Genomic DNA, 27795 nt, shown 5'->3' on the forward strand with positions numbered 1-27795 from the left:
GCGTTTAATGCCTTGATATACCTTGTTAATGCAGTTCCAATGGGAATATAACTATACAACGACTACATTACAGTGTAATTCAATTGCGTTATAGGTTAAAAAGATAGCTAGCTCTAGTTTCGCTGGTTACAGAAATTAATAGGATCGCCGAAAAGAGAGTGTGTAAAAACACGTTTCCAAGTGATCTCAACACAGTCGGTGTCTTTCGCTATATCACCATGAGGCTTCGTACTTCTTTTTCGCAATAGCGAATTCTGAAAGTTGGATTCACGATAACTATACATTCGAACGTTGTCAAAATTTGTATCGGCTTCATATCCAACTTCAGGGTTATCATTTGTTTCTGGAATACAGTCATCGTAATCTTCATCAATATTCCCGTCAGGGATATTATCGTCGTCGAAGTCGTCTGGGATATCGCCTTCGTCATCTTCGCAATCGTTAGCTTCAGTATCGCTTTCACCGTCAGTGGAATCAATTTCAGGCTCGCAGTCGTCATAGTCCTCCTCTTTGTCAATAGGTTTGGCAATTTCGAATACATAGTTAAGGGAGGCCGTGTAAACAGCTGGCTTAAAGTTGTTAACTTCACCATTTTTGATACCAGCTCCTGTCGGAATTGGGCTGATCGACTCGATTGAGGGCGTCTTTCGCAAATAGAAGCGGTCATGAATCTTATAGCCCATATTGCTCACACGTAGTTTGGACTGTAGAAGTTCAGCAGGGATGGTGACTCGCTTGATTAGTGGAGAAGCCCGGACACCTGGTGGTTTCGTGAGGTTTGGCGGACGCTTAACAGGGTTGTTAAATTTCAGGGCCTTCAGAGGCTTCTCATCTTGGAGATGAACACGTACTATCGCTGGTTAATACTGCAATTGAAAAAACAAGTAGCACTTACGTGACTGGAACATCCCCATACAGTCATCATCGTCGTCTTCATCCGGCAAGAAATGTTCTATGAGGCCAATCATTGTTTTTAGTTGGCGCGAGGCAGCCATTTTTGTCTCATACCTCCAGTCGTAAATGTTGAGCCAGTCGAAGCCATCGCAGTCGTCATCGTCATCATCATCGTCATCGTCGTCATCATCACAGTCATCGTCATCTAAATCCAAGAAATCGAGGGTTCGCTTTTTCAATGGAGTTATTTTCTCGTTTCTTTTGGGTTCAGGACGTCTCCCTATCAATGATACCTCAGCACCACTCTCATTGATTCTCAAGCAATAGCTCAGCTCGTGCACCTTAGAGTTAACCTGACAGAACAATGAGCTGAAAAGAGCATCAGATCCGAGCGTTGACACCCAAAGACGAGCGAAATTGTCAAAGAAATTATCGCTACTGGCGATAACCGCCTTAGCAATCTCAGAAGACGATGATAGTAATGCATCAGAGACTTGTCCTTTTGCAATATAGTAACTTTCGTGCTTCACCGAATCATCAGCGTCAGCGGCAGAGACTTCAAAATCCTCAAGGTTTTGAGCAGATTGGAACACGAATGCGACAATTGGTTGGGTCTCATTAAGCATTTCGGCGGAAAGTGGAATCTGGGGGATTTCAAAGCCTAGATTTGATAGCCATTCGTCTCCCGTTCTGAGCACACTCTCTGTGTTGTTGAGTTTGGCTCGAGGCGCCATTAGGAACAGATCAACCATGTAATGGTACTGCGGCAGTCCGAATGGCAGTGATGTCTGGATGAATTGCTCGGAAATGAGCCTATTCGCAGTAATCTTTGCCGAGGGGCCATTGGTGGAGGTGTTGTTGAATAGGAAGAGCAGTGAGCTTTGAGTTGGAATGAAAATGGGTCCACCGTCTTTCATAACGAAAGTCCTGCCGAGCGCACTGGCGTCGAGGAGCTTGCCACTGCTGGCATATTCAGACAGCCCCAAGGAATTCAAATCAGCGGAATTTAACAGAGCACTAGGGATTACAAAGTAGTTGGTCCACACATCTGTCAAATGCTCATAGGTGAATCCATCTCGGCTCTTGGCCGCCGAAACTAGCACAGCCAGTCGAGTCAAGGCCACAATGAGTGCTACCCACAACATCTTCCGATTAATGAGTGGCGTACCTTGTCAAGTAAACAGTATAAACAGAGACAGGTAATAACGGAGAAAAAGGTTATTATATCACTATTTACAAGATTAGCTATAAAGTTTGCTGTATAATCGGCCCCCGATGAATCTACAAGTTTGGATCGGGCTTCCACTCCTTGATATGCTGTTTGATCTTATCGCTGGCCTCCTTTGGAGTATTGTTTCGACCCAGGGCGTCTACAAACTGGCCCTGCGGATCCATAAGGTAGAAGAAGATGGAGTGGTCCACGAGATAGTCCTGACCTGGCTTCAAGTCTGCCGGAGTGGAGAAGTAGACTCGGTAGTGCTTGCAGGTCTGCTTGATATCATCGTAGGTACCAGTCAATCCAAGAATCGAGGGATGGAACTCGGCTAAATAGTCCTTCAGGACCTCTGGCGTATCTCGGTGAGGATCGCAGGTGATGAAGATTGGCTTGAACACCTCCGTGTCCCGGTTGATGTCCTCGATCATTTCTACCATGTTATCCAGCTCTTCTGGGCAGATATCTGGGCAGTGAGAAAAGCCAAAGTACACCAAAGAGAATTTACCGTGCAGGTCCTTATCGGTAAACTTGTTGCCGTTGTGGTCAACCAGGTTGAATGGGCCACCAACCTTCGGCTTACCAATGCCTTTGTTCAGCGCTGCCTCTCGCTCTTGGTCGACCCGGGCCTTCTCCTTCACGAAGTACCAGGTCAGCCCTGCACCGGTAAGAATAAATAGAAGAGCCGCTTTCCAATTCAGCATGCCAACAAGCTTCTGTCGCTCGGCCCTTTCGGGGTCGTACCTCTTCTGGTCGCCAATGGCAATTCGGCTCAATGGCTTTCGCGGCTTGAGCGGATCATACCCGTGCACTGCGGTACCGGGGTCCTTGACGCCTCGCGAAGCAAGGTCTTCCTTCTCGTCCTTTTTGGCCTCGTTGAACAGGACTCGCGCAGAACCGAACAGTCTTCGGCTGTCTGGGCCAGTACGTAGTGGGCCTACTGTGCTCCACAGCCTCGCACTTCTATTCAACATTATCGTCTTGTCGTATGACTTTGTCAATATTTTGCTCAAACGTCATAATCGACATTTTTCATTTTTCGGATTACGTAATGCAATCACTTATATAACTGAGCCGCAGAAGATGCGGCGTGCACATCGCACTTCAAACGAGGCTGGTGAATGAATGAAAAATAACGGTTTTGTGCACTAAAAATATTTTTTTATATAATTCAGTATACAAGCCTGAAATGCAATCCACATTATTAGTAGTGGTAGAAAACAGTCTTCTACCCAGTGACAGTGGAGCTAAGCGGATCAGAAGTCCCTCCGAGTTCGATACCTATTGTATCAACTACGTAGCATTACAACGAATTACATTGTATTTGTGCGATACCTGTTATCAGCTACGTAGTATTACAGCGAGTTATTTGTGTGCGGTGCAACCGTTTTATTTATCAAATGGCCCAAGTTCCTCAAGAACGCCGTGATATGCAGACGAAAGCTTCTGGTAGCTTATCCTACCGACATGAATTACAGCCAAAGGCAACGGCCGAGGCGTACGTGCGCAGTTCTTTTCACGTCCAATGGACCCTACCCGCCACTCTATTTAATACCTGCACAGCGCCATCATGGGTTACACGGCACAGTACTGTAACCGGTACCTACTCCAGAGCTACGCAATTGCATTGATTAAGCCAAATTTATTTTTCATAACCAGCAATTACAGCACTTCTTCTAATTTAACAAACTATTAAACTTATTGACATATTTAATACCAAAAAAGCGACAATATTGGCGGTATCAAGCACAGATATGCACCAGCCACTCTAATTAAAGTGGACACACGTGAGGGCGGGCGCGCCTCCACACGCGTATACCGGGGGTCGCCTTGCACATCTTGCGTTTACCCACATACACGACGCATCTTAACTGTCCATCCAGCAAAACGACATTGACATGGTCTGGAGTTTTCATGCCAAGGATTGTCGGACCCAGAGAGGCTGAGAAGAATTTGCCACCAGAAATGATGAGCACTTTACCATTGACAAGACATTGGTATGACAGAGAGAGGTACAATAGTAGCAGCTACTGAGGCTTGTACCTTTGGCGTCTAATTGCACGTGCATAAGAGCGCATTCTTCCCAACTCACGTCAACAAAAAGCACACATTGGAGGCTCTTCAAATGCGGGTGATCGGACGGTTTGTTGCTGTATATCCTGCTGGTGATATGTCATCCAGGGATTACAATCAAGTCAATGGTCGTTAATTGGGGTTCTACCACCTGTCGTGAACCGCGGAGAAAGGGGAAGATAACCCTGAATTATGCGCCACAGGAGAAGAGGTGAAAGATCTGCGCTGCCGCCTCACAATTACATTTGCACGATTGGCCCACTCAACACTAGTTAGACTTGCCCATTGCTATATGGGCATGCTATTTGACATCCTCTCCAGAAATCCAGTCAAAGACGAGCCTTCGGAGGCCAATTGTTTGGATTTTCATTGTGTTGAGACGCGCGTGGAGCCAGGTCAGGGGTACCGGTGCGGCTTTTTTTGGGCAAAAACAAAACACACCCTTTGGCCGAACAAGTTGGGTGATGCATGGCACAAGCGGGCTTGTTTGGGAAGGATGTAAACAACCGGCGGAACACCGCATTGATTATTTTTGTTTTGTGGGCTTCACCAGGCATGGAAGATACCCTCTTGCAGTCCGGAGATTTTGTCCTTTTTTCTTCCTTCCATTCTGTCCATTTTTCTATTCTCCCCTCGACACCGAAGAGACATCGACGTGGGTTAATTGGACAATTATTTTTTTTATTTGCCAAAAAACGCGTCAAATAGATCTCAATCCGCGCAATGAATCCACACGACGGGCGATCGAGCAGCCCCCAGAGGCCTCGAAACCTTCCAGGCATGCCGTCGCCAGCTCACTCGCCAACCCGTCCGGTTCAATTCCACATGGGTGAGTATTTTTGCATGAATTGAACATATTTTTTTTGCTAACAGTTGAATAGAGGAATTGGATTACAATGCTCCAGCCAGTCCAGAACGAAGTGCCTCTCCTACGCGGGTCCACGGCTCTTCGCCGACTAGATACTCTCCAATGCGGTTTGCAAACACTATGACTCCACGGGCCGAGTGGACCCGGCTGGAGTCGCCAGTCCGAGACCACACTCCAATTGAGATGGACGAGAATATCCCGAACATTCCGCTGCCATCCCAGCCAAGCTTTGCGTCTCCTCGGGCCGCCTACCAGTCGCCACACCAGGCCAATTACCGAAACTCCGCCTACAATGGTCTTCCGTCGCGATACGCTCCTTCGGAGACCGTCACCACTACCGAAACCGTCACGGCCTCAGACACCAACAGCTACATCTCGTATGAAGAAGATGAGGATGGTCATCTTCTTGAAGGCTCAACCGTCGATTACGAATACGAGGATGACGACGACCGGTCTTACGTCGACAACGATGACGCATATTTAGTTCCCGAAGACGATGGAATGGAATCAGAGGGCTCTGAGGCCACCCTGAGCACTGAGCTCTTTGAAGCTCCGCTCAAGGCCCAGCCGCGACGACACAAGTCAATGACGCGAAAAGAGGTCAAGCTCGTCCGCGGTAACCTTATCCTTGACTGTCCAGTTCCGACTAAGCTGTATAGCTTCTTGCCGCGACGTGATAACGATGAATTTGTATACATGCGATACACTGCTTGCACCGCGGATCCCGATTACTTCACAGAAAGCGGGTTCACTCTGAGACAGGCCATTTATGAGCGGGAGATCCAGCTCTGTGTATGCATCACGATGTACAATGAGGACGAAGTTGCATTCACCCGTACCCTGCACGCCGTGATGAAGAACATTGCTCACTTGTGCTCTCGAAACAAGAGCCGTGTCTGGGGCAAGGACGGCTGGAAAAAGGTGGTTGTATGCGTAGTCTCCGACGGTCGATCCAAGATCCATCCCCGCGTCCTGGACGTCATGTCGGCAATGGGTGTCTTCCAGGAGGGCATTGCCAAGAACTTTGTCAACGGCAACGAAGTCCAGGCTCACATCTTTGAGTACACTACTCAGGTGTCGCTGGACTCGGAGCTCAAGTTCCAGGGCGCCGAGAAGGGCATTGTACCAGTACAGATGGTTTTCTGTCTCAAGGAAAAGAACGCCAAGAAGATCAATTCTCACCGATGGCTGTTCAACGCCTTCTGCCCTGTGCTTGACCCTAATGTCTGCGTGCTGCTTGATGTCGGTACCAAGCCAAGCTCTACATCTCTCTACCACCTATGGAAGGCGTTTGACTCCGATTCGAACGTCGCTGGTGCGTGCGGTGAGATCAAGGCTATGAAGGGCAAGCACATGGAGAAGCTGCTTAACCCACTAGTAGCGGCCCAGAATTTCGAGTACAAAATGTCCAACATTCTTGACAAGCCACTTGAGAGTGCATTTGGATACATATCGGTGCTGCCAGGTGCCCTTTCAGCCTACCGATACCGAGCGCTCAAGAATCACCCTGACGGTACTGGTCCGCTTGAGAAGTATTTCAGGGGCGAAAAACTGCATACCCATGGTAACGACATCTTCTCTTCGAACATGTACCTTGCCGAGGACCGAATTCTGTGCTGGGAGCTTGTAGCCAAAAAGGGTGAGAAGTGGGTGCTCAAGTACGTCCGACAGGCCACTGGTGAGACCGATGTGCCCGAATCGGTGCCCGAGTTCATCAGTCAGCGACGACGATGGCTCAATGGTTCGCTCTTCGCTGCCATCTATGCACAGACCCACTTTCGACAGATTTGGCACACGGATCACTCTTTCCTGCGAAAGTTCTTCTTCCATCTCGAGTTTGCATACCAGTTCATTCAGCTCGTTTTCACCTTCTTTTCTCTGGCCAACTTTTATCTTGCATTCTACTTCGTTGCCGGCTCTCTTGCTGGCCCGAACGCCGCCGAGATCCCTCACAATGGCGGTCTCTACCTCTTCCTTGTGTTCAAGTATATCCTAATTTGTGTCATTTGCTCCCAGTTTATTCTTTCTCTGGGAAATCGTCCGCAGGGCGCTAGCGGGATGTTCATGACTTGCATGATATTGCTCGCTATTGCGGCTGCATATGCTACCGGCTGTGGTCTGTATTTCGTGATCAAAACGCTCATGATCTCTGACGAAGGCGCCACGCTCGGCAATAATGTGTTTACGACCATTTTCGTTTCCCTTGCGTCGACGTACGGCCTCTATATCATCATGTCGGTGCTCTACCTCGACCCCTGGCACCTTATTACTTCCAGTCTCCAGTACTTCTTCCTTCTACCAGCATACACTGTGACTCTCCAGATCTATGCATTCTGCAATACCCACGATGTGACCTGGGGTACCAAAGGTGATAATGAGCTCAAGATGGATTTGGGTTCGGCCGTTGTCAAGGCCGAGGCGGGCAAGGACGTTGTCGAAATTGAGATCCCCAGCGAGCAGCTGGATATTGATTCTGGCTATGAGGACGCCCTTTGCAACCTCCGAGAGCACAAGAAGATCCCGGAAGAACCACCAAGCGAGAAGACTGTTACCGAGGACTACTACCGGGAGATTAGAACCCGGGTTGTTCTTGTGTGGATGGTTGCCAATGCGCTTCTTGCCATGATTATTACCCAGGTGTTCGGCACGGGTCACACTAACAACAACATTTACTTGAAGGTCATCCTGTGGAGTGTTGCGGCTCTTGCAGCCTTCCGGGCTCTTGGCTCTCTTGCATATCTTGTGCAATCCAGTGCGCGATACCTGTCAGAGTCTCGACATCGTGTATACAACCGACGACGAAATAATTCTTCTCTTACTGGCCAATCTTAATTCTAACGTTCTAATGATAGAGAAAATTATGTATAAACTAATATTTATAAGGGATTGATATGTTCATGAAGACAAATATTTATAAGCTATTACCAAACCACCTTACCATTTCCCCTGTTTATTCGAGGGCCAGCCCTCGAGCTCCCGTAGTTGGGGGCTCTGCCCCCAAACCCCCGTTACAAGAAACATCAACCAGATCTCCGCGTAGCGGAGCCCCAGGGGGGTTTGGGGGGACTGGTCCCCCCAATTGTGCTAACTCTGACGTGTATTCGAGCTCCCCCAGAAGCTACAAGAATACCCTCGCTAGCTATAGTGGTAAATGCCAGGCAGTTTGACATATGGGTGGAAATTAGTATACACATTGTATAATATACAAACATTAATCATGAATGGATAAACCCTAGGTACTCTTCATCGAGCCCGTAGCTATAATCCATAACAACCGGTCGGACCCCCATTGAGGTTGTGACGATGCGCTTAATATCGGCACGGGTACTGAACACCCAGCTGCCATGCAATCCGATAATGTCCTTGAGCAGTTCGCCAGTCGTCAAGTTCCATATCTTTATCGTCTGGTCGTACGATCCAGACACAATTGTATCGTTGAAGATGAATATCGACCGTACCAGTTGGACGTGGCCGTGCAAAACGTGGATGCAAGCCCCAGTCTCCAAATCCCACACACGAATGGTATTGTCGTTACTCCCACTGGCGATGTACTTGCCATCCTCCGATATATGCACACATGCCAGCCCTCTCGTGTGACCCTGGAGCACCCGAACACACAGCTGCTGCGAAACACTCCACACTCGCACCGTACTGTCTCCGCCAGCAGAGACAATAATGTCGCCTCGAATATCGACCGCGTTTACCGGGCCCTGGTGGCCCGTCAGGTAAACAACCGTCGAGTACTTCGGGCTACTTCTATCCCAAACACATATCCTGCTGTCCTTAGAGCAGGATACTATATAATTGTCGTTGAGGGCAACATCCAGCACGCCTCCATTGTGTCTAAAGAACTGTCCGAGAGGCTTGAACGTCTTAATGTCCCACAAAATACAAGTACAGTCGCTAGAACCTGTAATCATGACCTGGTCGTCGTACTTCAGGCACAGAATAGACCGCGTATGGCCAATTGTGCTACTGCTAGTGCGGCTGACCGTTCTAAGCGCCTTGCCTGTCCTCGTGCACCACACGCGAATGGTCTGGTCCCGCGAGCCAGTTATGATCTTTTCGTCGTCAAACTGTACGCAGTATATGCTATCCTTGTGTCCCTGGAAAGAGACGGCCTTATAGCTGCCGTTCTTCCACCGTCTATCGAGCTCGGCCCGGATTTTGTACAGCTTCTTCCAGTTGATATCGTCGGGAATGCACTCCACCGTCGACCAGAGGTGGTTTTCGCGGAACCGCGACCTCCACACCGAGTTAGTATTAGCAATGTCGTACCAGGTGCTGTTAAGCCGTTCGCAGGTCGTCAGCGTCTTATCGTCCATATGCTGGAACAGCTCGAGCATCAACTCGTACGGCAGCATAGTCGACCGCCCGCAATCGGCGCTAGACCCGTCCTCCTCATCGTCAAACTCGTTAAACGCGACTCCCGACTCCGTCTCGCCTAGCACGCGGTCTCGCGCGTAGCCAAGCGTAGACTTGAGGCCGTCGTACACGGAGAGCGACGAATGCGATGTGAACTTAGACAGCGTCATGAGCCCCAGCGAGGCGCTCGATGCGTTACTCACGGCGCGGCTTCGGACGCTTCTGGCACTTTTCTTGCTACTCGTCTCAGCGGGAGACTGGTCTACGGCTGGTGCCGACGATCCAAAATAGACATTCACCAGTGGGGTTTTGCTCAGAAGCTTTGTGAACTGGGCCTTGCTCGGCACTTTGAGCTTGAACTTGGGCAGCGAGAGACCGCTGTGCTCTTCCTTCTTGCCCCGCAGCGCAGGCTCACTAGCGCTGCTGTTGAGCACAGGATCCTGCCGCCGGTCATGAGAGAATAATTCTCTAGAGACTCTCATGACACACGCACACTCTCTCTCTTTCGTACACCCGTGGTAGTGCGGTGGTGGATGAGGATAGTATGTGGGTATGCAGTTTTGTGTGATCTCGCCTGTGATGAATGCAAACTGTAGACCCGGTTCCGTAGCGCGCACCCGAAATGCACTGCAAATCACTCAGGCTACAGCACAACTTAATCTAGGAGAGCGGCGAGAGACTACAAAAAGCAGCACAGAATCTACGCAATTACAATTGTAATACACATTTACAGGGTTTACAGGGTCTACGGCTAGCAAGAAAAGTGGTTGTCAGGTTGGCAAGTTTACTCTTGCTGGGAAATCTGACTAGTCTCCTTTGGTGTTTGCCGGCCCGCGACCTACATATAATCACCTGGCCTTGTCTTAGCCGCTCGCGCCGCGCGCCGCACCTAAAAATAGGCCTTGTTTTTTCTTCATGCTGGTGAAGTTCATCAAGTTCGTGATATGTGAATATTTGAGAATAATTGGGGGGCAATGCGATAGCATTGAAGGGGGGGATTTGCTAGGAATGTCCATAAATAGCACTTCGTAAGTACAGCAAGGTGCACCATGGTAGATACATTAAGACCATTGACGCAGGGGTATGGGAGAGAAGTCTAGAGCTGCTATACCCCGACGCTGATGACAGTACTTGGTATTTTCGCGTCCCCTCGATAGTCATTGCGCTTCTTTCATTGGTATACTTTGTTGGTGCTCTGCACAGACAGACAGACAGACATGTCCCAGCAATTCCCAATTTCAAGAGAGCCGCAAACTATGCGGCTCGTGCGGCTCGTGCGGCCCAGTACATATTGATCCCGTTGTTAATAGTCCATAGGATTCGTGGTGGCCGGCTGAGACGAATCGGGTTCTTCAACAGGGATGCCAAACTCCTTGATTTCAAACTGCTTGCGCCCAGCGCGGAATGCGTGCTCAGAGAGACGCTTGACCATGAGCCCGCGCTCTGAGGTCACTGGTAGCTTGTAAATGTGCAGCAAGCCTTGGTTGATTTTTTCGGACGAAGAGTCCTTTTCAGGGAGCAGGCTATCGGGGAACGGCTCCAAGTGAAGTACACCATCGGCTGTGAGTTCAATCCATCGCGTAAGAGGCGTCGTTCGCGGGAACAGCTCGAGCGAGAACGACACGAGCACGGCCACGTTGGACGCATACCGCCGACACAGCGATTTAAGTCCATGTAGGAACGGCAGTACCTGGGACGTAGCGTCTAGCGGGTACAATGCTGGGTGGAGGAGCGATGGCACCAGTAGTCGAACGACGGTGTTCGACTGTTGTGCTTTGTTAACTGTCAGCTCGAGCCGCTCAAGGATACCAGCAAACACATTTGTTGCATATGCTGGGCTGATATATTCGATCTCTCCGCTGGCAGGAGTTGGCGCCGGTACTAGTCGCGACGTGAAATCGAACTTGGTATTGTAGTCGGGCTTACTAGTATCCACAATCGTTCGAGAAGCTGCGGCGACGCTGGTCCCTGCCTGCCGAGCATATCTCCATGCAATTTTCATATCTTTGGAAGAGCTAGAAGAAGAGTTGGCTAAGTTGCCTACTGATACTTTGGACTCTTCTTTCTCGATCTTTTCCCGCTTGAGCTCCTTTTTGTCCTTGTAAATGCCAGGAAGCTCTCTGCCCCAGTTCTCGTCTGCGCCAATGACCACTATTTGGGTCTTTCCTGATGTACCCAGACGGTTGTGGACGACTCCCTGTGCTGCAAATGACCGCATAAGTATGCTGTTGAACTCGGTCGTTCCGCTCTCTTCAATAAGCAGCATATTTCCCAGAGGCAGGCCCCAGTGGCCCAGAAGACTATCGAGGTCATTACTTCCCGTCGACACAGTCGGATGCGACGTCTGGACTGAGGGCTTAACTCCTGCGTGATTTAGGATTTCGTTTCTTATCGCACGAGTTTGGCCAGGTCCACCACGAGTCGTCCCTAAAGGAACTACTGGAGCTCTTCCCGGTACAGCGGATGCATTGGGTCCTGAAAGCACTACTGTTTTCTTCCTGAACGACATTCGATCTGTGAATGTTGGTGATAATAAGTCACTTAAAAGTGCACTAGCGGGGTTCGAAACGATGACCGCAGTAATATTATTTTTTTTTCAGCTTCAGCCGTGCGACGGAAAAAAAATCATATCACCTTTGGATCTCCGCCGCTCAGGGGTAAGAGAAAGAAACTACAGGCCCCCTGTGAGCTTTCTGTTGTTGCGCAAGTTTACCCGCATTTACCACATTTGATTGAACTAAGGCATTTGGTTTGGTTTGACTATTTGGTCGTCAAAGATCATCCCGATAGAACGTAAATGAGAAAGATGACGAGTGCACTGGCTTCGTACAACGGCAAGGCTCTCAAGTTCGAGCTGCTTGCCAAATGCTCGAAATCCAAAGCGCGGGCCGCGACCATGACCCTGCCCCATGGGACGGTAGAGACCCCCATGTTCATGCCCGTCGGCACCCAGGCTTCGCTCAAGGGCCTCACGTACGACCAGCTCGCGGACCTCGGGTGCAAGATCTGCCTCAACAACACATACCATCTGGGCCTGCGCCCAGGCCAGGAGACCCTCGATAAGGTTGGCGGTGCCCATAAGCTCCAGTCGTGGAACGGCAACATTCTCACCGACAGTGGTGGGTTCCAAATGGTCTCGCTGCTTAAGCTGGCGACTATCACCGAGGAAGGCGTCAAGTTTTTAAGCCCGCACGACGGATCTCCCATGATGCTGACTCCTGAACACTCGATACACCTGCAGAACTCAATTGGATCCGATATCATGATGCAATTGGACGACGTTGTGGCCACTCTGACGACGGGTCCGCGCGTCGAGGAAGCCATGTGGCGTAGCATCAGGTGGCTCGACCGGTGCATTGCGGCCAACAAGAACCCCGAGTCGCAGAATTTGTTTGCTATCATCCAGGGCGGGCTCGATCCCGAGCTTCGAAAGGAGTGCTGCTACGAGATGATGAAGCGTGACACGCCGGGCATTGCCATTGGCGGCCTCTCTGGTGGTGAAGATAAGGAATCGTACTGCCGCACTGTCAATGTGTGCACTGATATACTCCCCGACAACAAGCCACGGTACTGTATGGGTGTGGGCTACGCCGAGGACTTGGTTGTCTCTGTGGCCCTCGGGGCTGATCTGTTCGACTGCGTCTATCCTACGCGAACGGCACGATTTGGCAACGCCATTACCAAGCATGGTGTGCTCAATCTCAAGAACCGCAAGTATGCCACAGACTTCTCGCCCATAGAGGAGGGGTGCAGGTGCCCTGTGTGTCGACCCAAGGAGGAGGACTCGGGAATGGGCATGACGCGGGCTATGGTATTCCATTTGGCGGGCAAAGAGACGGCGGGCGCCCATTTGTTGACGCTACACAATGTATACTACCAGCTAGAGCTCATGCGGTCTGCTCGCCGGGCCATTATGGCCGATGAGTATCCCGATTTTGTCAGAACTTTCTTCTACAATTGGTACCATGGCGACATGACGAAGTATCCTCAGTGGGCTATTGAGGCGTTGAAAACCGTTGATATAGATCTACTTGCGTGATGACCTACGTAAACTAACCCGTATGCTATTTCCTAACTAACCAATTTAATCCATTTTTAATAGACCCTAGCTGTTATGCCTCTTCTCTAAGCAAGAGGTCTATTAAATGACCTCAGCAAATATTAACATCCCTAAGCCATTATTACAGGATCCAAGCCATTACTACCAAATCCAAGCCATTACCACGGTATTAACATCCTTAAGCCATTATTACCAAATTCAAGCCATTACCGTGGCATTAACAAACCTAAGCCACTGTGGTGGCTCATGCCATGCACCTAACCACTCTGCGCACATACAGTTGATGAGTGGCTGAAGACTGTGTGTAACGAATTTCGTTCCCCGGCTGTTCCGACCGCGTGTAACAAGGATAGGCAGTTTCTTCCGGTATTGTTACGAGTTATGTAACTACACTTTGTTGGGAGTTTGTTACAGCCGTTTGTTGCAACCACACTTCCTACAACAGATTACGATTGGTGGTTAGCAATTATTCGCACGACGATGGCGTCTATCTTAGCCGCTTTAATGTTGTATATCTAAGCCTCGTTGCGTGTAATATTAAGTGTTTGTCGATCTATGGTGCACAGCAGCATTATGGAGGGCAGTGCCAGCGTTCCATCACGGCTTCCATGCATACCCGTCACCGGTCAAAAAGTTAACACCCCCCAAAAAGATAACCCGTTTTTTGAACCTTCTTGGTCTAAGCCAGTCTCAATATTTTACTCCGTTTGGCAAGTCGGCTTTTGACAATGCTGAACCGATCAACACTTATGTCGAAGTCGCTCCCCCTCACCCGCATTTCATCGCGAATGCGTACACGCTGAGACGTGGGCATGCGAGGCAAGCCGTGCATTTATTATTCCATACACATTACTCACATTTACTGCACTGATCAGATAACATAAAAGCTATGCCACAAGCCAGTTGTGTATAAACGACGTTCATACATATAAAATAATCGTTGAATCCTCCCCTTCTATGGGCAAAGTTCGACCATGTCGAGGCTTAAAAACTGGCTAGTAGTGGACGCTGATGCGGACGCACAGGCGGCTCTCGACAATAGAGACCTGCGGCCTATCCCTGATGGCCAGAGGACCTGGGGGTTTTGGACCTACACATACTTTTGGTTCTCGGCAGCTGCGACCATCGCCAACTGGTTCAGTCCGGCCGCCTTTATCGCAGCGGGACTCTCCACCTGGGAAGCCATCGGGTGTCATACGGCTGGCCAGTTCATCGCCGGAGTTAACATGGTCTTCTCAGGGCGCGGGGGAGCAGTGTACCATGTGGGCTTTCCCGTTCTGGCAAGGTCCAGCTTCGGCGTGTATGGCGCTTTCTGGCCCGTAATCAACCGTGCTGCCATGTCCATTATATGGAACGGCATCAACTTGGTGCAGGCGGGCCAGTGCATCTACGTAATGCTCAGGGCCATTGCACCTGGTATAGAGCATCTCCACAATGTCATGTCCCCTGGGGACGCGATTAATTCAGGCGGACTCATTGGACTCATGATCGCATGGCTCCTCGTCATGGGCATCTGCTTCATCTCGATCCCCCGGCTTAAAGTGCTACTTCACGTAAAACTGATCGTATTCATTGTGTCGAGTGCTGCCATGCTCGGGTGGACGATCTCTACCTCGGGCATGAAGGCGATCAGTCACAGACAAATGGAGGTGCATCACTCGCCCGAGAAAAAGGCCTGGCGCATTATCCGCTTCACGATCCTCAGCTGGGCCAACTGCTCGACCTTTATCGTCAATGCGTCCGATTTCCAGCGATACGCCCAGTCCCCTCGCGACGTCATCCTGGGCCAGGTCATCGGGTTCCCTGTGGGGAACTTTTTGATTGGCATGGTGGGTGCGTTTGTCGCCCAGACAAGTGTATCACGATTTGGCCATGTGGTGTGGAACCCGGTGGTGTATCTTGACCGAATTATTGAGCAGGACCCGTCCGCTGCAAACCGGGCCGGATGCTTCTTCATGGCGCTCATGTTTGCGTTCTCGGCGCTCCTTTCGTGTCTATATGAGAATATTCTGCCAGCTGGAAACGATATAGCGGCTCTGTGGCCCAAGTACCTCAACATTCGCCGCGGGTTCCTTATTTGTGCTACTCTTTCGTTGGCATGCGTCCCATGGAAACTGCTCAACACGTCCGTGCACTTTATTGGATGGCTCTCGGCATACCAGGTCTTCCTCTCAGCCATTATCGGTATCATGATGTGCCACTACTACGTTATTGCTAGAGGTTTTCTCGACGTAACCAAGGACCTCTTCCGCGCCAAAGGTTCCGTTTATTACTACACAAAGGGGATCAATTGGCGTGCCTACATTGCATATATTATGGGGATTGCCCCGAACTTTTATGGGTTCCTCGGTATTCTTGGGGCCCCCATTGGCAGGGGAGCGGTGAGAGGGTATTACTTCTCCTTCCCCATTGGCATTATCACTTCGGCATTAGTCTTTTGGGCGCTCTGTTTTGCGTTCCCGCCAGCTGACGAGCAGCACGTCTGGCAAGAGCCGGAGAGCGTGCTAATCGGCGATAGAGACCATGCAACGCCCATTTCCCCGGCTGGGAAAGAGATAGCCTCTCATTTAGTTGCAACGCCGATTGGAGAAGAGATAGTCGAACAATACGTCTGGCAAGAGCCGAAGAGCGTGCCACTGTGCGATCAAGACACCATGCATCGCCGACTGGAAAAAAGATAGCCACTTACTTAGTGGAAGAAAAGAGTTGAATATTATAGATCTCGTTTATTCGAGCGAATTTTTCAGATCTGTAGATTACATGCAAACAACTATCGTTTACGAGGAAAAGAGTTGAAATTCTCAGATCTGCAGATGTCCATTAATGTCATTTAACTCCTCGGATCTGCAGAGACTTATAATGTCGTTTCGTCAAGAAATGAATTGAAGTTCTTGTAGCTGCCAAGACCCCCGTTTGTTATATATACCCGGTTACGATTACTACCATCAAGCATACTTGGGAGCCGCCCCCCCAAACCCCCGTAGCTCCGCTGCGCGAAGAATACGCGCTGTTTGCGGGATTGATGTACATGACAAACTTCGCGTTACGCCGCTGTTACCGGTACCTTCTCAGACCTGTAACAAAACTCCCGTAACAAAGTGTTACAATGTACCCCATGAAGCCCAACCCTCCGCGTAACGGAGCCACAGGGGGGTTTGGGGGGACTGGTCCCCCCAATTTCGCAAGAATTTGTATACATTGATGTCGTTTAGTCAAGAAAAGAGTTGAATTTCCCATAGAGATCGGTAGTATGTACACATTAATTGTTGACCTCGAGATTGCACATCTCAACCAAGGCACGCTGACCCTTGGCATCCTTTTGTAGCTGGGTAAAGTACTTGTACCCCTTCTCTGCCTCTTCGGCCCGCTTCGCATACTCCTCCTTCTTGCGCGCCTGCTGTTCAATGTCGGTCTGGAACAGAGTGCGAATGTCCTGCGCCGGGTACTTGAGCACTTTCTCGCACTCGCGCGAGATGCGCAACGCATTGGAGTGGACGTAGCCCATGGCCTCGATCTCATGGCGCACCTTGCGCGACACCTTGCGCGGCACAGCGTTAGGAATGTCCATGATAACGTAGGCAATCCCAGCAAGCGTGGCAACGGTAATAGCGGGAACTACCAGCTTCTTCACAGTACCGTAGTCGACCCATCCCAGCGCGCTGAACGCATGCCTGATCCACGAAGAGTTGCGGATGAGCTGGCCGCCACCCACAACACTGGCCAGCGTTAATGCATTGTTGACCGTGGTTACAACAGCAACCTCTTTAGAATCGCTTGTCTTGGGCTCGGGTAGCAGATGCGGGATGCTAATGTCGACAAAGTCGCTAATCGACAGGTCCGCGATGATGGCCCGAGCCAAGTTGTCCCGGCGCTTCGAAAACATGGCCTCAGATTTGAACACCTTGTCGAACGCAGAATGGTTGCCCAGATGCATAATGCCCAGATTCTTGATGGCGTTCACGCCGCTGACGGTATCGAGCCGCGCTGCTTCCTCACAGGCGTACACTTCCTGCTGGATGCGGTTGATGATCTCCTGTCGCGTCAGCTGGGCGTACTTGATCGACTCCATGACAGACTGGTACGGCACCACCGGGGTCTCGCCGGTCTCTTGGATCACCTGGTTAAGCCGCTCAGTAGTGGTATCGTAGACGCGGTTCGTTAGTTTGTCGATTTCCTTATCGACCTGCTCGCTGACCTTGGCGCTGGAAGCAATGCATTCGTCGAACTTGGGCGCTAGGCCGTCGAGGTCTTCGAGAAGTTTATCGCGCTCTCCGCCAGTGACCTTGACGTTTACGTCGGCCAGGGTCTCCAAATCGTGGAGGATGTTGCCTAGGTAAGTTTTGGCTGGTGCCAGCTTGGACAGAGACCGCTTTTCCAGTACGAAGTTTCGCAAAGACTCTTCCAGCCGGTCAAAGTCTGGATCTCCACCTTCATCATCATCGCCGCCGCCTGGACCGTCATCACCACCACCGGGACCACCCGGACCACCAGGGTTTTTACTGCTACTAGGCATGTTCGCCAAAACGTCTTCGGAACTGACAAAATGCACAAAGTCCCGGGCATCTTTGTGAGTCTCTGGTGCCAGGTCGGCCACCTGGTCGAGAATGCGCTTCATGCAACGGCTCTTGTCTTTAATCGTGTCGAAACGGTTCACAACAATGAAAATAAACGACTTCTCATGAGCGGCCGTAGTAATGAACTCCTTTGCGGACAAGGTAAAGTGATTTTCGGCGCTGACAACAAACACAACCAGATCAATCTCCTCCTGTCGAGAAAACACCTGCGTCGTCTGATATGAGTCCTTGTTGAGGCCAGGAGCGTCAATAAGCGAAATGTCCACTACGCCATTACGTAGCAGACTGTGGTCCATCGGCCGCCGGTCGTCCACGTATACCTTGAGGATCGAATACTTTTCCAATTCCAACACCAAGTCCTCCAGCTCCTCTAGCTTATGAATTTCATATGAAGACTCGTCCAGGCGGTCGTAATCCCGGCCCAGGTGCACAGCATGCACCTCTTCTACGCCATTGTTGTCGCCACAGTCGAGAACCTCGCAGAAAACGTTTGTGCACGGCTGCTGGTCCGTAGGAAGCAAGCTCCTTCGCAGTAATGCGTTACAGAAGGTCGACTTGCCCGCGTTCAGATCACCCGTAATCAGCACTTTGGACGAAGTGTCGTCGATTCTCTCCCGGAGGGCCTGCAAGTGCTTCAGCGTCTGCGAAATTTTCTCCTCCAAAAGAGACGCTACAGAGCTCTTCTCCAGCTGATGTACAAGCTCATCAGACGAAAGGGACCCCAGCTTCAAATCCAGCTTGAACACATTGAATCCCTTGGTCACTTGGGGCGTCACCAGCCGCGGTGCCGTTTCCAGGTTGACGATCGGCGGCTCCTCATCGGAGTCCAGGTCTACGGCCATTATGTCTTCGTTGACGGGCCGCTTATCAGGGTTCCTTGTGTACTTTTGCCTGGACTCTACGGAGGGGTAGTAGATGGGCCACGACCGGTTCATCCGCTGAAGCTCCTTGAGCAATCGCTGCACCTGGGAGATGAGCCGTCCCAGAGCAATGCGATTGTTGTTATACTGGAGCTGCGTCACCTGGGCCAGCGCCTGCTTCTGCGCTATTAGCGATGGGGACCTCCTGTGGCCTTTATGAGTCTCGACGAACTCGCCGTTGACGGCGTATATGTCAGGCCGTATCTCGTGATCCTGGGTGTCGTCAATGGCCTCCTCGTCCTCGAACGACTCGGCATATCCCGAGTCGGAAAACGGCGCGGGCGGCTTGTCCGAGGCATACTTGGCCGGTTCGGCCTTGCTGCTCTCATCGTTCTCGCTCATCTCGTGGTATCCAAGGCTTCCAGCTTCATACACACATGCGATGGGTTGGGGGCAAATTTTTGGCGACGTTGGCGGGAACCCACTGTTGGATGATGTTTGGGATGGCCACCAGCCGCACTACGAACCGAGTCAGAGCCGTACTGGATTGTTACAGCCGTTCTTGTTTGTTACAGCCGCATGGAGTTGTTACAGCCGTTCTCGTGCGTTACCACCGCGTTGATTTGTCACAGCCGTGCCAGGTTGTTGCAGCCGCGTACCCGCTCATCGGACCCCGGGGTTGGACCCTGTCTGGACCCTGGAGGTTCGAGACTGGTCATATGACCCCAAGGATTTAAGATTGGCCATCGATTGAATGGAGTTCCACGGTGGACAGCTAGGATAAATGACAGGAAGCATTCGGTTTTCCCTTGAGAATGTTAGGGTATTTGACGGAGAAAGGTTCCAAGGACCTACGCAGGTGGTAGTTGAGAACGGCAAAATTGTTGACAACACCAAGACGGCTGAGAATCACCTTGATTGTAAAGGGATGTATCTCATTCCAGGGCTTGTTGACTGCCACATGCATTTGGACGGCCCGCAGAACGTAATTGACATGGCAAAACATGGGGTCACTACGGCATGGGACATGGGCACGCTCCAGCTTTCCCTGCTCAATTCACTTAGGGGCAGAAAAGGGGTCACTGACATACTAACCTGTGGCATTTTCGCTACTTCTCCTGGTAGTGCACACAGCGGCTTGCCTTCTCTTCCAGTCGATGCGCTTGTAGCGCGTCCGGAAGACGCTGTGCAGTTTGTACGCAATCGCGTCGGGGAAGGAGCTAACTATATCAAAGTCGTGGCAGATATCCCAGGTCCTAGCCAGGATACGCTGAACGCTATCGTATCCGAGGCGCATAAGCATGGAAAACTTGCCGTTGTTCACGCGGTTACAAAGGAGACGTTCAAAATGGCGCAGTTGGCCAAGGCAGATATTCTTACCCACCTACCCATTGATAATCTACTGGATAGTGAACAGATATCTAGCATGGTGGAAAACGGCCGATGTTCTATTCCAACCTTGGCAATACTCAAAGCCTTCACTGCAAAAATGGGGCCCAGTGCAAGTTTAGACTACAAGTGGGCTAGAGAAACCGTGCGCGAGTTTTATCGCAAAGGGGTGCCGATATTAGCCGGTACTGACTCCAATGCGACTCCGGGGACGCCTGCAAGTTTCCCACATGGTGTAAGCATGCACTACGAGCTAGAAGCTCTGGTTGAAGCAGGGTTATCTACTGTTGATGCATTGCGAGCAGCCACGGAGTTGCCATTCAAGATACTTGGCATCAATGACCGGGGGAAAATTGGTGTAAGTTGCCGTGCCGATTTAGTTTTGCTGAGGGATAATCCAATTGAAGACATTCGAGCGACGCGAGCAATTGAAAAGGTGTGGATAGCGGGAGAAGAGTTTTCTACGTCGGCTTGGGCGTAATCTACATCAGCTACCAGCTTACCAGCTTGGATGTGACTTTTCACCAGTTTGGATGTGATTCTTCGTCAGTTTGGATGTGACTCTTTATCAGTTTGGACGTGAGAGCTTGGAAAATCATCGCGGGGTTATTGCGTTCGATGGTTCACCGCCGCATATGTTGCGGCTCACTAAACAAACATCAAATGAATTAAGTACGATGGCTCAAAGACCGCAAATTATGGGGGAAAAACAATTGATTTAAGCGGACGTCTCGTTGACGAGCTCATCTGACTCTCTAGATCAGCGTGAACTGTGAAATATTGATAGCATTAACTGCAGCCGTCCGGCCGGCTCTAGAAGATTTAATTAATTAATCGCGTAAATTAATCCAAATTAAGCTATCACGTGATCATACTGTTCATGAACTACCCCATATGACGCTCCACCATGGAAACAGGTCCATATATTCAGGTACTTAGCTTTAGTAGAGCAACTCAAGCCCTTGGGCAAAGCAGAGAACCATCGAGAGCTATGGGAGAATCAAGAAAAACTATGGGGTACATATTATTAGTGGAGTAGATGAGAGGTGATGTTCGGGACCGGAATGCGCGCAGCGACAAATTGAAAATTTGTGTTCCGCGACAAAATACCATACTAACCAGCATCCAATATATACATACATGTTCCGAATAGCGGCACGAAGAGCGGTCCAGCTGCCACGGACAATACTGCCCGCATGCAACCGGGCGGTCTTTGCATCTCGAGCTTTCTCCGCGAGCTCAAGCCAGAACAAGTTCAACGTTGACAGCGTCCAGGCCATTGATCCGGAGCAGATGCTGAAACGAGAGTACAACTACCTCAAGCCAGAAGACCTTACCCCACTCAAGGAAGCCCCTCGGCTCTACGCCACTGTCCACATTCATGATCGAAAGTTTTTGGTCCAAGAAGGTGATCTTGTCACTCTGCCGGTCCGAATGAGCGACGTCCAGATCGGTGATGTTCTCAACTTTGACCAAGTGTCGAGCATTGGATCGAGGGATTATACTTTGACCGGTGCTCCAAGAATTGATCCATCGGCTTTTACTATTAAGGGTACTGTTGTCGAGAAGACGCGAGAGAAGCGAGAGGTTGAGGGCAAGACCAAGCCGCGAAGACGGCACGTGCGACACATTGTCAAGAAGAACTGCCTTACTGCCATCCGAATTAACCAGCTCGAGGTGAACTAGCTTTTCTTTAATATTTTTTATCGTTGTAAATAGAATTCACCCCTCAGGGATTGCCTGGCTCGTCTACTCTACTTGTAGTTAATTTCCTGAGAAGGATTCCTCCAGTAAATTGAGTTTAATAGATCTTCTAATAGGTCTTATGGAGCTTGCCGGTAATTTGAATAACTGGAGGTTATACTGGTAGTGTCCTGAAAAGGTATTGAGTAATATCTCCGGGATTCTGACTATCGGAATACCATGGATAGTGCGAATCCTGGACTCTCCGGTAGTATAAAACCGGTTTACCCCAGTAGATTGAGCTAATATACAAAGGAGATTGAATAAGCTTGAGGCTATAATGTCCTGAACAGCGTATACCTAATCTCTTCAGGACTCTGACTACTAGTAGTACTAGTAGTACTGGCGGTACACTAACTATCGGTTTACCCAGTAAATTGAGTTTAATATACTATGCGAGGCACTTAATTTGAATACCTTCAGACTATAGAACCGGTATCAAATAGGAATTTTTAACAAGATCTACATGTATCTCCACGACACTGACTATTGGTAGTACATTGGCTCTAACTACCCGTCTACCAGTAATTCCGGACTTGATAATAAACTGAGTAAACATAGCTCGAGATCTGAACTTTAAACTAACGGCTGGAGATCCAAACTTAAACTAATGAGCCGTTTGATACGTGAGATCGTGCGTAGCGCCGATGAAACGGTGATGCGCTGCGCCGGGATCCATGCGACTCAACCAAATCTAAGCCACCCCTCTCAAGCCGTGGCGCCTGAAGAAAATGTCCAACTACGACGAGGTTCCGTCGTTCTTGTTGGAGGATATCCCCGTGTTCGACGAGGCGACTGACCAGGTCTCGTTCGTCAGCCCCGACTCGCATCTCAGGATGCCCCGGCCGCGAGGAGGATCAATGGACCGCCCGGCCAACGACCACCTCCACCCCCAGCCGCTGTCGCGGCACCGCAATTCGCCCCAGAAGGTGCCATACCCGCGCAACTCGAGGCTTGTCTCAACGCCTCTGCCCATGCCTGAGCCCCAAATGTACCCGTCGACGCCCAACCGGTCAGTATCGCGAGGGATCGAAGAGCCCAGTCCCGTGCCCAATGTGGACAGCGCATCTTCCTACTACACAGCGACCAGCGGGTCTTCTCTGTACCACACAGCAGGGGCATTTGCGTCCCCGGGAGATTCTCACGGCGAGCCCAAGCCGAGCCAGGACCGCATGGCCCTCAATGCGCCGGTGTATAACACCAACAATGCCATGCACCCGCTACGATTCCACCACCCGACTAGCCCGCAGAAGGTGCCCAAGACTTACCGGTCGCACCAGGAGCTGAGATCAGACTTCAATGCGGCTACTTCGCCCAAGAACAGCACTCCGGGTCCGTATCTCCCAGGACGCAAGTCCAATGTTGAGCATCCACGCCAGCTGTCGGGCGATAAGAGCGGTAGCCTTCGTCCAGCCACGACTACCGTCAGTTGGAATGCCAATGACCCCAATGAGTGGACGATGGAGCGGGTGGTCTATTTCTTGGAGGTGAACCGATTTGGCCCAGACTGGGTGCACACGTTTGCACGGAACAATATCTGTGGCGAGGCGTTTCTGGCCATGTCGAACTACCAGAATCTGAAAAAGCTGGGCCATTTCTACACCAAGAGCGAAGAGTACGAGTCGAGTCCTTCGCGATTTTTGCATATTCTGCGCAAGCTACTAAACAAAACATCATCCACAACCTCGGCAGATATGCAGCTTTATGTTGATACTAGCAACACTGCAGTCGCCTCTGATACGGAGGCATCTGAAGTATCGCCAATTGAGATTGGAGAGCGGAAGTACTCAGATGCATCGATTCCGCCGCGACTAAGACCAGGACCCAGCGACGTTTCGCGGCCGTCTTCAATATTCGAATCCACAGGGAAAATGAAGCTGCCGGTAAGTATTCCTTTTTTTTTGCCATCATTTGAGGGGGGAGGGAATTGATTTTGGAGCACGCTCTTCGATTTGAATACTCAATGAATACTTCAGGTTTAACTCCTCTACTTTAGACGGTGGGGGCACTTGACCGATGGTACTCGCTGGGCATGTTTTGATGGGTAGTCGTTGAGTATGTTTTAGAGTTGTTTCGACCCCTGCTGGTGTTTTTATTTACACAACGCTAACCTTGGAAACTAGAGCCCCTCGTCGCCGTCTTTCCGACCCCCTGGATTTCTCCGCAGGCATAACAAGTCCTCCTCGTCCGAGTCGTCATTCATGTTCCCGAATAGCTCGACTTCCAATCTGCCGGACGACGAGCGGTCTCCGTATGGGAGAGACTCAGCGGTTGAGACATCTTCAGACTCGACGAAAAAGCGAGGCTTCCTTGGGAAACTCAGGCGGAGGGACCACCATCATAAAAGTAGCAGTAGGGATGACGGGTATCACTCTTCTAATCGCTTAGAATCGCCGACATCGCCCAATGCTCTCATGTTCGATCGGCCCATCAAGGGAGACACAATCGACCCTAAATACCGCCCAGTGCGCATTTCCAAGATCACGAAAATGGTGCTTGTGACAGTAAACAATGACACTTTTACAGTGGTTAACATCAGTGAGGCGACAACAATCGACGACGTGAAGAATATGATTGCATCAGAACTGAACATTGTCAGCTGGGCCGGTGCGACATTTCACTTGACTGACTTTGGGCACACGCAAGGTGAAGCGCTTAGTGATCATTTGCTGTCCTCAGTTCTTTACAAAACCTCTGATCTCATTAAGCTATATATCGGCCTTCCATCGCCAACAAAGCTAACACCTTCTCCAGGCTTGTCGGCCGACTCTGATCAGCTTAATAAGTACCCCACAACCCCGCAATACATGATTGGCGCGACGGCGACAACAACAGCTAGTGGAGCGCCTAGTACAGTGTCCGAAAGAGAAAAAGACAAACCAGTCGACTACTTTAGCGCTCGACCAGGAAGTTCAGCGAACTCAACGGCTACTACTGTGAGCAATACGAAGAGTACAGACAGCCTCCGGGTGCCGCTGGCGCCAATTAGCAGTACCACCACGGCGACATCAAGTCAACCACCTGCTGGAACTAATACTGCTGCTTCTAGCGCGCCTGCTTCTACGACAAACACTACCTCTGCGACAGCAACTAGGAACAAAACAGCTCCAAATCTTTCTGTCGACACTCGGGCTGCCGACGACTCCTTCAAAGTAATCAGGCCAGAGAAACGAGTTATCAACTTTGACGACCGTCGAGCTTCGCCATATGATCGAAAAGCGCCGGACTTGTCGACTCCAGTTGCAAAGGACATACCGCCCCCAATAACGGAGAGCCCCACTGAGGATACGCCAACTCTGCAGTACAAGCCTTCCTTGGAACGACGATCGAGTAACCTAGTGGCGTTGCGAGCGGCACCACCCCCGCCTTTGGGTAGGAAATCGTCGATTCGGCGAGTAACGTCCAATGGAAGCAGCACAATTGTAAGTGACAAGGTCACAGTGGGAACTCGTAGCGCAAGTTACGCGCCGCGTCGAGAAAAGATCACTATTCAAACAGACAATCTCGAAGTCCCCGGATATCAGTCCCTGAATGTGTTTAGTCCTGGCCAGAGCGAGACGCTGATACCGAAGCCGTATGTGAGCCGAAAGCAAACGGTGGCCCGGAAACCAGTCAGCGGTTCAACTTCGCCTGCCACTCTGTTCGCTGTTTCTGCAACGAACCTGTCCGGATCTCAGGAGCCTGAGTTTTATGATTTTACTAACGATAATGATGATGAGGATGATGAGGATGAGGATGATACCCTGACGACATCGAATAGGCCAGGTGCCCACCCGGCGTTTGTAGAGAATTTCATCTCCTTTGAAGGAGCTCCGGCCTTTGAGGATATGGACGACGATAGCGATAGTGACGGCGGGCTGTGGGCGAAGAAGCCAATCGACCAGTCCAAGCCCAAGACGCCGACTGCTTCCACGAGCGAAGCGAAGCAGACCATCTATTCATCGCAGCTCTCCCCGCTGAAGTCGCCACTTACTGATGAGGAGAATTGGGCAGTGCGGCCTCCCGCGGAAGTTGTATATGATAACCTGGAACAGTTCTTCCCTGATACTGATCTCGACAAGCCAATTATTGACGATGCTCCGCTCTCGCCACCTCTATCTCCTCTTGGTGATAAGAGCGATAATCGGCTCTCTTATACCCGTTCGCGTTCAAACTCGTTTGTACCTGACCTCTCTCCCGTGGCAGAGCCAAAGAACAGCATGCGAAGCGTTAGTGGAAGCACTAGCGGCGGTATTTCACCAATCGCTGAGTCCGCTTCCGAGAGGGATAGCGAGACAAGTGGTCCAAGAATATACTCTGTTCCACTCAAAGATGATTCGACCCCTTCTTCTTCCGGTACTGGTCACGCAACTTCGACATCGAGCGGTTCTGGAAGTACTGTCAAGAGGCGGCGGATGAAATCTATTCGAGTCGTAGCACGAGAAGCGAGCGAGGCGCGTAAGAAGTTCTCGGCTGCTGCGAACTCCAAGAACGACAATAGTGGAGCGCTTCTCCGGCGGAAGAGCACCAAACTGTGGGGCCAGAAGCTTATTGAGGTCAAACCCGACCAGCTCAAGAACATTAGTACGCTGCGAGACCAAAAGGGAGAATACAAGCAGTTTGTGTGGGTCAAGGGTGAGTTGATTGGGAAAGGAACGTTTGGTAAAGTATACCTTGCCCTGAACGCTACTACTGGTGAAATGATGGCCGTCAAGCAGGTCGAGGTGCCTCAGACGGCGAGCGACAAGGCCAATGCGAGGCAGAAGGAGGTCATTGAGGCGCTCCACTCGGAAGTCGAGACCCTCAAAGATTTGGACCACCTCAACATTGTGCAGTATCTCGGGTTTGAAGCCAATGCTGACGTGTACAATATGTTCTTAGAGTACGTCCCCGGTGGCTCGGTTGGGCGAGTACTGCAGATGCATGGGCGGTTTGAAGAACAGATCATCCAGTCCCTGACGTGTCAGGTGCTCGAGGGGCTTTCCTACTTACATTCTTGCGGGATTCTCCACCGAGATCTCAAGGCGGATAATCTGCTGCTTGATCTCGATGGTGTATGCAAAATCTCCGACTTTGGCATCTCCAAAAAGAGTAGGGACATCTACGCCAACGATGCTGAAATGTCGATGCAGGGCACTATATTTTGGATGGCGCCCGAGGTAATCCACAACGTTGTGCAGCAAAAGAAGCAAGGATACAGCGCCAAGATTGACATCTGGTCTTTAGGGTGCGTTGTCCTTGAGATGTTTGCTGGCCGGCGTCCGTGGTCTACCGACGAAGCAATTGGAGCCATGTACAAGCTGGGCACATCGCGACAAGCTCCGCCCATTCCAGAGGACACCAAACCGTATGTCAGTTCCCTGGGGCGCGATTTTTTGGATCAGTGCTTCAGAACCGACCCGAGTCTGCGGCCAACTGCCCAGCAGCTTCTCAAGCACGCTTTCTGCCGGGTGCCGGACGGGTTCAGTTTTGTTGACACCAATCTGGGCAAGATGATAAACAGCAAGAAGAAGGAGCCTCCGAAGCGACGAAACACTAGAAAGAATTAACCTGTATTTTTAGTACTAACATATTTATCTGCTACCATCTGCCCATCTACCCATCTACCCGTCTACCCGTCTACTCCATCTATTTGATTTTATTCTACCCGCTAACATAGATTAATCGCCAATGTAGTCGGATCGATCGAGCCACACCATCTACATGTAGTTCATTCTATCCATCATCGTATTACCAACTTCGTCGGATCCATCCACGTGTTGAGACATTAAGAATCA

General features: G+C 50.5%; 11 protein-coding genes across 11 annotated transcripts; 6 read left to right on the top strand and 5 right to left on the bottom strand.

The window, feature by feature from the left end:
- Positions 1 to 113: 113 nt before the first annotated feature.
- Positions 114 to 2039, bottom strand: TRVA0_050S00364 (uncharacterized protein; the record flags this gene model as incomplete). The annotated part of the gene is made up of 2 exons (XM_076687093.1): positions 114 to 850; positions 896 to 2039. The coding sequence occupies 2 exons, from the start codon at positions 2037 to 2039 to the stop codon at positions 114 to 116; spliced, it is 1881 nt and encodes a 626-aa protein (XP_076538653.1).
- A 136-nt stretch (positions 2040 to 2175) lies between these two features.
- Positions 2176 to 3081, bottom strand: SCO1 (SCO family protein; the record flags this gene model as incomplete). Its single annotated transcript, XM_076687094.1, has 1 exon — positions 2176 to 3081. The coding sequence occupies one exon, from the start codon at positions 3079 to 3081 to the stop codon at positions 2176 to 2178; it is 906 nt and encodes a 301-aa protein (XP_076538654.1).
- Positions 3082 to 5005: 1924 nt separating this feature from the next.
- On the top strand, positions 5006 to 7880 carry CHS2 (chitin synthase CHS2; the record flags this gene model as incomplete). The annotated part of the gene is made up of 2 exons (XM_076687095.1): positions 5006 to 5009; positions 5062 to 7880. 2 exons carry the CDS (start codon positions 5006 to 5008, stop codon positions 7878 to 7880), a joined length of 2823 nt encoding a protein of 940 aa, XP_076538655.1.
- Positions 7881 to 8263: 383 nt separating this feature from the next.
- On the bottom strand, positions 8264 to 9895 carry TRVA0_050S00430 (F-box/WD repeat-containing protein; the record flags this gene model as incomplete). Its single annotated transcript, XM_076687096.1, has 1 exon — positions 8264 to 9895. One exon carries the CDS (start codon positions 9893 to 9895, stop codon positions 8264 to 8266), a length of 1632 nt encoding a protein of 543 aa, XP_076538656.1.
- An 821-nt stretch (positions 9896 to 10716) lies between these two features.
- ELP4 (Elongator subunit ELP4) lies at positions 10717 to 11922 on the bottom strand (the record flags this gene model as incomplete). Its single annotated transcript, XM_076687097.1, has 1 exon — positions 10717 to 11922. One exon carries the CDS (start codon positions 11920 to 11922, stop codon positions 10717 to 10719), a length of 1206 nt encoding a protein of 401 aa, XP_076538657.1.
- A 288-nt stretch (positions 11923 to 12210) lies between these two features.
- On the top strand, positions 12211 to 13452 carry TRVA0_050S00474 (tRNA-ribosyltransferase family protein; the record flags this gene model as incomplete). Its single annotated transcript, XM_076687098.1, has 1 exon — positions 12211 to 13452. The coding sequence occupies one exon, from the start codon at positions 12211 to 12213 to the stop codon at positions 13450 to 13452; it is 1242 nt and encodes a 413-aa protein (XP_076538658.1).
- Positions 13453 to 14447: 995 nt separating this feature from the next.
- DAL4 (allantoin permease) lies at positions 14448 to 16154 on the top strand (the record flags this gene model as incomplete). Its single annotated transcript, XM_076687099.1, has 1 exon — positions 14448 to 16154. The coding sequence occupies one exon, from the start codon at positions 14448 to 14450 to the stop codon at positions 16152 to 16154; it is 1707 nt and encodes a 568-aa protein (XP_076538659.1).
- A 578-nt stretch (positions 16155 to 16732) lies between these two features.
- On the bottom strand, positions 16733 to 19309 carry FZO1 (mitofusin; the record flags this gene model as incomplete). The annotated part of the gene is made up of 1 exon (XM_076687100.1): positions 16733 to 19309. One exon carries the CDS (start codon positions 19307 to 19309, stop codon positions 16733 to 16735), a length of 2577 nt encoding a protein of 858 aa, XP_076538660.1.
- A 382-nt stretch (positions 19310 to 19691) lies between these two features.
- On the top strand, positions 19692 to 20777 carry TRVA0_050S00540 (uncharacterized protein; the record flags this gene model as incomplete). The annotated part of the gene is made up of 1 exon (XM_076687101.1): positions 19692 to 20777. The coding sequence occupies one exon, from the start codon at positions 19692 to 19694 to the stop codon at positions 20775 to 20777; it is 1086 nt and encodes a 361-aa protein (XP_076538661.1).
- Positions 20778 to 21436: 659 nt separating this feature from the next.
- MRPL49 (mitochondrial 54S ribosomal protein bL21m MRPL49) lies at positions 21437 to 21982 on the top strand (the record flags this gene model as incomplete). Its single annotated transcript, XM_076687102.1, has 1 exon — positions 21437 to 21982. The coding sequence occupies one exon, from the start codon at positions 21437 to 21439 to the stop codon at positions 21980 to 21982; it is 546 nt and encodes a 181-aa protein (XP_076538662.1).
- A 788-nt stretch (positions 21983 to 22770) lies between these two features.
- On the top strand, positions 22771 to 27567 carry BCK1 (mitogen-activated protein kinase kinase kinase BCK1; the record flags this gene model as incomplete). The annotated part of the gene is made up of 2 exons (XM_076687103.1): positions 22771 to 23922; positions 24163 to 27567. The coding sequence occupies 2 exons, from the start codon at positions 22771 to 22773 to the stop codon at positions 27565 to 27567; spliced, it is 4557 nt and encodes a 1518-aa protein (XP_076538663.1).
- Positions 27568 to 27795: the final 228 nt, after the last annotated feature.

The sequence above is a fragment of the Trichomonascus vanleenenianus genome (genome assembly GCF_965637985.1).
Source record: "Trichomonascus vanleenenianus strain CLIB 3782 genome assembly, contig: TRVA0_050S, whole genome shotgun sequence".
NCBI classification, from domain to species: domain Eukaryota; kingdom Fungi; phylum Ascomycota; class Dipodascomycetes; order Dipodascales; family Trichomonascaceae; genus Blastobotrys; species Blastobotrys vanleenenianus.